Source organism: Setaria viridis, chromosome 5 (assembly GCF_005286985.2).
Source record: "Setaria viridis chromosome 5, Setaria_viridis_v4.0, whole genome shotgun sequence".
NCBI classification, from domain to species: Eukaryota; Viridiplantae; Streptophyta; class Magnoliopsida; order Poales; family Poaceae; genus Setaria; species Setaria viridis.
In genome coordinates, this window is record NC_048267.2 from 19,599,729 (window position 1) to 19,609,718 (window position 9,990).

The window sequence follows — 9,990 nt, forward strand, 5'->3', positions numbered from 1 at the left end:
TTTAGCCCCTCCATTTTAGCCTAGGTGTTTGGGAGCATTAGAAGCTAAAAGTGATTAAAATGGGGGTGCTAAAATTTAGCACCCCTCCCAAACACCCCGTAACTACCGCCAACGGCAGCTGGTTGGGCCGGCGGCCAAGCGGCTGGGCTGCCGGTCGCAGCCGCAGCTAGCTGTTCCGAGCAGACCGACAGTTTTTTTTTAAAAAAAAGACTCAGAAGCAATTGTAGATTTTCTTTGGGAGGTGCGGCACACGACTACACCGAGGGTCGAGAGTCGAGACCGAAGCGTCGTGTACACGTGTGGCCCTCGCAACCGCGCGACCCCGAGCCAAGCGCAGCAGCAGCACGGGACACATGCGCCGTAGGAAGCCCAACACGAGCGAGATAATTATCGCCTATCAATTCAAAAAAAAAAAAAAATCGCCTATCCGTTCCTGTCTCCGGCCTCCCCTTCTCCGAGCAGAGCATCATCTGAGCGGCGAGCAGCAGACTGGAACGGGATGGGAAGCGCTGGAACGCCGCTCTCGCACCCGCGGCCGCATCTGCACTCCGGCGGCGTCTACATCAGCCAGAGCCGGACCCTCCCGCGCGCGCGCAACCTGCCACTATTATCTCTCCCTGCCGCGGCGCCCGGGCCCCAGCGCGGCCGCCGCCGGTGCCTCCGCTGCGCTGCTGTCAACGGGGACGGCAGGCCCCGGGAGGAGGGCCCACCGCCGCCTAGGGAGGAGTATCCGTCCAGCGGCCTCGGCGCCGCACTCGAGGACCCGGCTTCAGGACCTCCTGGTACGCTTCTCGTTACTCCATTTTGGTTCGCACTGCTCTGGTGTTTTGCTGGAGCTCCCAGAGAGTCAGGTCATTGTTTGTGGTAGCAAGCAATTCCAGTGGGTTATGCAGGATGGAATAAAGGAGTAGTCTCTCTCCATTGTTTGCTAATGGTTATGAAAGTTCCATGATACACAGAACCAATTTATTGATAAATTCAAAAATCTGGCTTGCAATTTAAAAACCCTAAAAGATAAGGTTCAATGTTCACTGTACCAAAAACGCTCGTGATGCATGTTGTCAGCTAGTATCTTCTCTTATTTGTAGGGGTGCAAATGGGTCGGATACTTACTGACCAACCAACCGCCAAGGAGGTACGGGTAGAAATCGAAGCAAAAAATCGTATGTATAAGAATTTTTTCGGATATCAGAGCCCGAGTATAGTTGTGTTAGATAGTGGAGCTTGATGTAGGGTGATAGCGGAGTTAGAAGTTCATCATAGAAATATTGAATAAGAAAGCTATACATTTGAATTTTGATAAATAGCTCTAAGTTTGAATCTTGAAATGTCTCTGCACAATATAAAAGAAAGGGAGGGAGCACATAAGAAAGCTAGACATCAAAAGAAGTTTGTTCAATGAGGTGCTGTTCTTGCTCATTAGTTTTATATAATTTGATGAGTTAACGAAATAAAAAAGTTAAAGGTGAACTCAGTTAATTGTATCCCTAAGTTCACTGAACTGACTAGGCAAATACTACAGTAAATTGTATTTCATACTGTTCAATTTTATATTTTACGGGCATGAGCCATTTAATTTTTCCATGTTACTTGATGAATTGTCTTTATTTTTTTGTGTTTTTTATATAACTTGGTAGAGTTTTCGTTCTGGGATATCTGACATAGCTGCACCAAGAATATTGATTTGTCCAATTTACAATGTAAATTTACCTTCGGCAGTGGAAAATGGTTCGTTTGGAGGCCTGTCACAAGAAGAAGACCAGAGTGCTCTGTATAATTTTCTTTATCCAAGCAAAGAGTTACTTCCTGATGATAAGGAGATGAGTATATTTGATCATCTAGAAGAGCTCCGTGAGAGGATATTCATCTCAGTTTTGGCTGTTGGAGCTGCGATACTTGGCTGTTTTGCTTTTTCAAAAGATTTGATTCTGCTTCTAGAAGCGCCTGTGACTGTTCAGGGTGTTCGGTTTTTGCAGCTCTCCCCTGGGGAATTTTTCTTTACAACATTAAAGGTGAGTTTCCAGAAATCTAAATGTTTAAATTTATCTTAAAATATTCTTATCATCTCTACTCACTCTCTTCTCTGGCCCTCCCCTTTTACGTTCAGAACAATACATGGTTCTCTAGAAAGGGATCGTCAATCCTTTATCAAAGTAGCATTGTCTGTTGTTTGTTTATGTAATTTTTGTATCTTATCTTGTGGAAATTATTGAGTTGCATGCACCAACCAGTTCAACCCAAAAGCTTAAATTGATAGGGAAAGGTGGGCAATTCACTTATACTCCAACAGAAATGGTCTACATAATTCATTTCTACATTCTGGATTGTTTTAGCAACATGAAATACGCTGGAAAACTCTTTCTTCTTTTATGGTTCTAGCAATGTGTTATGCATTCTGGAGTTGATTGTGGGCCCACATGGTGCATATTGAGTACATATATCTGAGTCAGGTTGTGTGACTTGATCAAATTTGTGCAATCTGAATTTGCCGGTAGCATCCTAAAGACCAAATGGATGAAAATCCTCACACATATCGTTGCAAAGCTTAACTGCAAGTTCCATACCTAGGTGCCTGCAGCCTGCTTTCACCTCCCTAAAATTAGAATTCAAAATTTGGAGGAATATCTGTTTTTGTCCCTCAACTATCAGCTGAGGCTCAGTTTCATCCCTAAACTATCAAAGTGGCCATTTCAGTCCTCAAACTTATCTTTTAGGCTCAATCTCGTCCTTGAGGAACCTGTGCCCCATATCGAGGCAGTGGAGGAGTGAGCTGACCGGTGGCTGGTGATGGGTTTGGGGAGGGCCAGGAAGTTTCGCGCAGCTACGGCATCCTCGGCCACCACAGCTCTGCAATGCAGTGAGAAGCATGGCGTGTTGGAGCAGCTCTGGTGCTGGCGCTGATCTGATTTCAAGGAAAAATAGTTGCTGCTTTGATTTTGAAAAGGTAGTGAGGTACATGAGTGCAAGCTGAGAGGAGCATTTGGATTTGGAATTGAGTGATGATGCAGGCACTAGCAAACAGTGTGGTGATGCTGGAGCTGACATGGGGCAACAGCATGGCATGTCACTGATGAAGGGCAAGACTGAGCCCAAAACAAAAGTTTAGGACTGAAATGGCCAGTTTGATAGTTCAGGGACGAAATTGACTCCTTGGCTGATAGTTGGGGAACAAAAACGGCTATTCTGCCTTTAAGATTACTAGTGCCTAGATTTGCATATCTAAGAGCAACTCCAAGAGTATCCTAAAAAATTCTTCCCCAAAACTATGTATTGGGGGTTCTCCCAAAAAAATTTCCCCCAAAAATATATCAGTCCACAGCAGATCGCTAATAAATAGCCCCCAATATTTTAAACACAGGCCACGTCATCGTATTGGGTCTATCGGAAGAGACGCTCGAGCGTGCGGGAATCAGGATTGGGGGAGGAACGCCAACGCTAAAATATACGCGGTGGCAGGCTGTTTTTTAGCGTTGCTAAAAAATTGGGAAAGGTTTAGGTGGATTGTTGGAGTTCATTTTTTCTCTCTTTTTTCCTAAAAAAGATATTAGGGGTAAGATTAGCAGTCTCTTGGAGTTGCTCTAAAAAGGGTGTACCCAGTGCTGAAAGCTCCCACACAAGGTGGGGTATGGAGAAGCTCACACATAAGTTGGGGTATGGGGAAGGGAGTTCCTAGACAGCCTTCCCTTGCAAAATTCCTTTAAAATTCTGCAAAAAGGCAAAATTTTCGACCATTGCCCTCATTGGCGGAGGTGCAGGGAAATCTCTCACTACTTAATTAAGGTGAAGCTAGGTTAGTGTTGAAGGATGTTGGAATCGCTCCCTCTTGAGTGTTTTATCACAAACACACACTAATTTTGCTCTGTGGTGGACTCACCTGCAAGAACACAGCAGCACACAAGTATTTTGTTGATGCAGACAGCACCAGTAATCAACGTTTTCTCACATATCCTCCTGATTAATGCAGTCAATACCCATATGATCTGAGTATTATTCTCTTTAATTTAACTACAAGCTAAAATCTAGCTAGCACCAATAGGAATGAGCCTAGACACTAGCTGAACCTTGACCCAACTCTCTGAGGAATTTCCTTATTTGCCACCGAAAAAACATGCAATCCCTCATAGGCCATCAATGTGTCTATGACATGTGGGACCCTCCACAGTCACTGACAGTGGCATATGAGGGATTTAGAGTTTAACTAGTGGCATATGAATACTAACATAGGAAATGGGAATATGGGATGTAAGGTTAAATCTTGAAAATGAAATGATGATGATTGATAACTAGAGTCGACAAAGGATGCTTTATCTCCAGGGTATCACAGTCCCTGTTTGGCCGGATGTATTAATAGTACAAGAGTCTACCCTATTACAATGTGGTAAGCAATCAGGCCATATTGCAATCTAAAAGCTTCTTCCCCTCTCCATTCATGGCCCTAGGGTACATATATGTACTAGGTTGGGAACCACCACTCTTGCTGTAATCGGTTATGGACTCCTATTTGTGTAAATATCCTTCCCGGAGTAACTTGCTCGCCAAGTCTAGACAGTCCGATCCTTATCAAAGATAGGGTAATCTAAAACCTTCCCTTGACACCTGATCCAGTTCTGACAGAAGGAATTGCCTGTATCCTTATACTCATCATGAACATACTGGGCTCATTGCTGCAATGTGATTTTTAAATCAGTTGCTCATTCTGTATATGCTTTAAATGCAATTAATTCCATAAACTAGAACACCATTTTAGTTAGCATCTGAATGCACTGTTGGTTAAGAATCTATGGATAGTTCATTGTTAGATGCTGTATTTTACTGGAGTCAAAAGATAGAGAGAGGGAGATGGAAGTGGTGGAGCAGCTCAGCTAGGTCTGTTGTCCTTGATGCGAGGCAACAGGCAGGAGGTGGTGGCAAGTGGCAACCGGAGAGGAGGGAGGAAAAGCTGAGTGTAGAGGGGAAACCCCAAACTCTTCTTAAGTTTATTGGTAGATGATCCTCCCTTTATATTGAGGAGGGGTAACTTGGCCCTTAGAAACATATTAGTAGATTGGTTCTTTATAAATAGAATCCTATCTAATTACAAGTCCCTTTACTAAATTATATTATTGCGGAATCCATCTGGCCTTACTATCCAAAATAGCTAGCGGGCCACTATGGCTTTCTCCTTTCTGCCGTTATAGGTCCTGCTGACCATGACATTCATACTTTTATAACAGATCTGCAGTGTAGTTGTCCATTTCTATAATTTTATAATGTCATCCATGGTAAGGTGGATAAGTATTGGCCACTGCTCCATGCATTGGCCCATAAAGAGGTCTCATAACCACTAAATTTCCTCTATGTTGCTAGTCTATAGGAGACAACTTCAAAGTGAATGCAATTTTCATATTATCGTTCTTATGCAATTTCCATTCTCTACATCATCAATTTAATTTTTTATTGGTCATTAAGCAATTAAACTGTTAATTATCTCATTATTTTCAATCCCATGCAGGTCTCTGGTTATTGTGGCCTTTTACTTGGAAGTCCTATCATTTTGTATGAGATCATTGCATTTGTTCTCCCAGGTTTAACAAGGGATGAGCGGAAATTCCTAGGGCCTATTGTTTTGGGTTCTTCTGTTCTATTCTACCTTGGCATTTTCTTCTCCTACACAGTTCTTAGCCCTGCTGCATTGAACTTCTTCGTGAACTATGCAGACGGGGCAGTGGAATCGTTATGGTCAATAGACCAGTACTTTGAATTCGTACTTGTGCTTATGTTCAGCACAGGTTTATCCTTTCAGGTAAAGAAATTTCCCTGAATGTTGTGGTGCTGTTTTTTTAATGAAGTAACTAGATCATTAACACTTACTTTTCTGGACTTTGTTGTGATTAAGATCATCTGTGGGATTTATGTAGATATAATGAGTTTCCTTGTACCACATTTAAGTGGGAATGTGTTTATAAGTGATGAAAGAGCCAACTTTTGGTGAAAATTTCTCAAGGAAAACATAGGCTGTTGAGATTAATGCGACAAATTTGCAAAATTTCCACACCCAGGTTGGCTGTAGCACCCAGGGTGGTCACTACGACTAATGTACATATTAGCAAGAGTTTATGTGTATGACAAGTTTATTGGAGTACTATGGAAAATGAAAAATGTGACACACTACAATTATGCTTGCAAGCCAAGCACTTGGTCCAAAGCCAATTTCACTAAGGGCCTGTTTGTTTAGTGCCTAGCCTTGCCATAACTAACCTTAGTTAACTTGTGGCTACCAAAAAAAGGTGTAGCTTACAAAATTGAGGCCACACTTGCAGCAAAGTTTGGCAAGAAAATGTCTATGACATGTGGGACGTGGCTAAGAAATTGTGGCAAACTGCGATTATGGAAGTCAATTAAACAACAGCCTAAGAAAATTGTGGCATGCCTAACCAAGCCCTAAGATGTTATGAACTGATTTTTGTTTTGCAGCTTCATTCCGTTGGTCTAGTTTTTGAACCTCATTATAGTAATCTTGACTCATATCACTAAATATGCAGCTAAGTAATTAATCTGAAAGGATCTTATCATGCATTATCTGCACTGAATCTAGTGGTGATGAGTATCAGAACTTGAACGTTGTGTGTTTCATTTCTGTGATTTCCAACTGTGCTGTGATGTGGCATTGATTACTACCGTTCTATTTGGTGTTAGCCTTTGAACAAATGACACATATAAATGTTGCTTTTGAATATGGTGAACACCTATTTGAGTTATCAGAGGACTGCACCACAATTCCTATTTTATTATACAAATATACATATAAAGTGAGTTGTGATAGGTGCAGAATCTCATAAAGAAGCTTCTTTTGGTTTTTATGCATTTTTCACGGTGTTCTGTTCCAGGTTCCTGTTATCCAGCTATTGTTGGGACAAGTTGGATTGGTTTCTGGAGACCAAATGCTTTCAATCTGGAGATATGTTGTTGTTGGTGCTGTTGTTGCTGCTGCGGTGCTTACACCTTCGACGGATCCATTGACACAGATGCTCCTGGCAGGTCCTCTGCTTGGTTTGTACTTGGGTGGTGCATGGATGGTCAAGCTAATTGGGCGATAGCTGGTCCATGTATATCAGAGAATTGTCATTCATGAGTGTAGCTGGCTGGCATCATAGACGAGGTGGTTCTCTACCGTAACATAGTCTTGTATAAAATTATTTCACTCTTTTTGGCTCACCAGATCATATTGTCGTCATTTCACTCTTTTGGCTCACCAGTTTCTCTACCATAACCGTAACATAGTTTTTAAAGTTAATTATTTTCGTCTACCAACATCGAAGTAATACATGAATGCATTGAGTTACAATTTGAATTATCATTATTAAATTAGAATATACTCCATTTAAAATTGTAGATGAATGCATTGAGTTACAATTTGAATTATCATTATTAAATTAGAATATACTTCATTTCAAATTGTAAGTCATTTTTACTAATTTTTACTATGCATCTATGTAATATCTAGAAAATCTATGTACGTAGAAAATTCAAAGCGACATCAGTGAGATGGCAATATGCAGGGTAAACCTATTGTCAAGTAATGCAGCACTCTGAAGCCTTTCTATTACAGATGTTGAATAATCCTCTGAGTACCCAGTTTCAATCGGAGAGTCTACTAATATACTAAACTAAGCAAAAGTGCGTCGTCTACCAAATGCTTTGTGGAGCCATGTTCTTTGGGGTAAATACTGGTTTGAGAATTCTTGGAATGGGTTCTATGTTGCTGCACTTTCATTTCCCTATTAATACGGAGATATGCCAACTGCTTGGACTTGCTTTGCCTGGTAAACTTGCCTGCTTAACCGAGTAGAAAACCTTGCCTGCTTCCGCATACTCAGCAAACTGATGCTGGATGCACATTGGAACCTATTAGAAAAATTGATGTTAAATTATTTCAGGATTAGAACTTTCAGAGCAATTGTGAGGGGATGGGCTGCAATTCTGCAAATGTTGAAGCTGAGTTAAATAAGCAGAAGAATGAGTTGTTTGCTGAATATCACCTTTTAGATCAAGCAGCAGAAACTAGAGCTCTACCTGTAGATGAAGATAATAGACTGAAAGAAAACTCTAGGTTGATGGATAATAATTGGGCTTTAGAGGAGATCAAAACTAGATAAAGATCCAAGGATAGGGATATTTTTAAAAGGGGATACAAATACAACATATTTTCAGGCTGTAACAAATCAGACGCAGCAAGAACAGGATATATTGCTTGAAATGGGACAATGGTTTCGTGGAAGCTCAAAAAGGCATCATGGAATTGGCTGTGTGTTTTTATAAAAGAATAAATTGTACTCACCATACAACAATTCAGTAGGTGTGTGCAAATTAGTCCAACAATTTGTAAAATGCTCAATTTAGTCCAATGAATTGGAAAATTTGTGCATCTACAATCCAAATGTTACAACAAGCAAATTAGATTTGTGGATTTTCTTTCGGTCAACAATTGTTAATTTTTGTCAATGAAAGTTGTTGATCATGATTGCTTTTACGGGGACGGCTGATAAGTGAAGCGACCCGTTGTGGTGCGCGAATGTTACGGGATTAGGTTCGCCATGCATGGTTAATAAACTCGATTCGAATCGTCTGCCGCTTACAGTTTGGGACTACTTGATCGCTATGCTGCACTAAGTAAAGATGGAACATGATGATGATATTAAACTTGATGCTTGTCATTAATTGTTTGAAAACTATGTTTGCTTAGTATAAGTTGCTAATTTAGACTGGTTGAGCAACCACTGTCGGGTCAGTCTTGCTGCGTATTAGTTGCTCAACCTTGCTTGTGGCATAACTTTTCAGGTAATCTCAATAATTTGGCTGCTAGCATCACTTGGCCTACCCAGCTCCCTCCGGATTGGATGGTCGAGTGGGATCCCTCCTCGGTCGGCGAGGATAGGGGTTATTGATGTCATGATCGGCTTCGTCATGATATCGTGTATCGACATTTAGACTTCTGCTGAACTTTATCTTCGTTGTTTGAAACCGTGCAAACTTTATCTGAATTTCGCAAAACTCTGATATAATAATTGTTAACTATGTTGATGAGATGGGAATGTTATAATCTCTGTAACTACTTACCTTCGTGTGAGCATTGCTTTCTCAATCCTGTTTATGTGGTTTATTGGATGAAATTCGACGGACGACTAAGTTGACCTTTTTAAGGTGCACGATCGCGTGTTAGGTGACTTAAGTGCATTTTAGCCTGGTTAATTTAGGCGGTTCCGCCACATTCCTTGATCAACATGTATGACAATATTATCCTTAGGTGGTTGAGTAATAAAAGTTACTTTAAAGGGAATCTAAGCCTTAGTAAGCATAGGATGGTTACTAATTATTTGAACAGGTGGCAAAGAGGTCCTACAAATAAGGTTGGATTATGCACAAGAGTATGTTTCAATCAACTCCTAGACTTAATGCATAAATAAGAAAATAACCCATAATTTGGACACATGAATAATAATTTCTGAAATTAAATAGGTATATGAGGGATATGGGTACCCCATGGGTCTATACCGACCAGGATACTGGTCGGACCTGACAAGTGGGCCCACCCGACCAGGGTGTGCGGGCCAAGGACATGAAGTTACTTGGAGTACAATACAAGGCAATTAGACAGTTCAAATCTGCCCGAATATTGTGGAACGCGTATTGTAGTTTGACTCCGATTGCCTTCAATGTAACTATTGAGTAGATTAGATTCAAACTGACTTGTAACCCTAAGTTGTCAGCCTATATATGGCAGTCAAGGGAACCCCCTGAGGGTACAACATCTCATACTAGCAATACAATCCATACATACAGGACGTAGGGTATTACTCTTTGGAGGTCCGAATCTGTCTAAATCCTCTTGTCCCTTGTGTTCTCGAGATTCACCTTTGAGTTCTTTGTTTCAAAATCGCCCTAACCTACAAAATCAACCACTTGGGTAACCCCCTGGTGGATTGCCGGGCTTATAAATTCGACAGTTGGCGC

The 9,990-nt window shown here is 41.2% G+C and overlaps 1 protein-coding gene across 3 annotated transcripts; it reads left to right on the top strand.

Annotated features, from left to right (window-relative positions):
* The first annotated feature begins 399 nt into the window (after positions 1-399).
* Positions 400-9,124, top strand: LOC117857734 (sec-independent protein translocase protein TATC, chloroplastic). 3 transcript variants are annotated; one of them, XR_011898401.1, is made up of 6 exons: positions 400-782; positions 1,089-1,163; positions 1,720-2,012; positions 5,492-5,782; positions 6,867-7,138; positions 8,818-9,124. XR_011898401.1 is itself a non-coding variant. In XM_034740563.2 (5 exons), exons 1-5 carry the CDS (start codon positions 500-502, stop codon positions 7,074-7,076), a joined length of 1,152 nt encoding a protein of 383 aa, XP_034596454.1. In that variant the 5' UTR covers positions 400-499; the 3' UTR covers positions 7,077-7,218. The 3 variants fall into 3 exon arrangements, 2 of the variants coding, with proteins under 2 accessions (XP_034596454.1, XP_034596455.1); XM_034740563.2 differs by lacking the exon at positions 8,818-9,124 and having other exon boundaries at positions 6,867-7,218; XM_034740564.2 differs by lacking the exons at positions 1,089-1,163; positions 8,818-9,124 and having other exon boundaries at positions 402-782; positions 6,867-7,218.
* Positions 9,125-9,990: the final 866 nt, after the last annotated feature.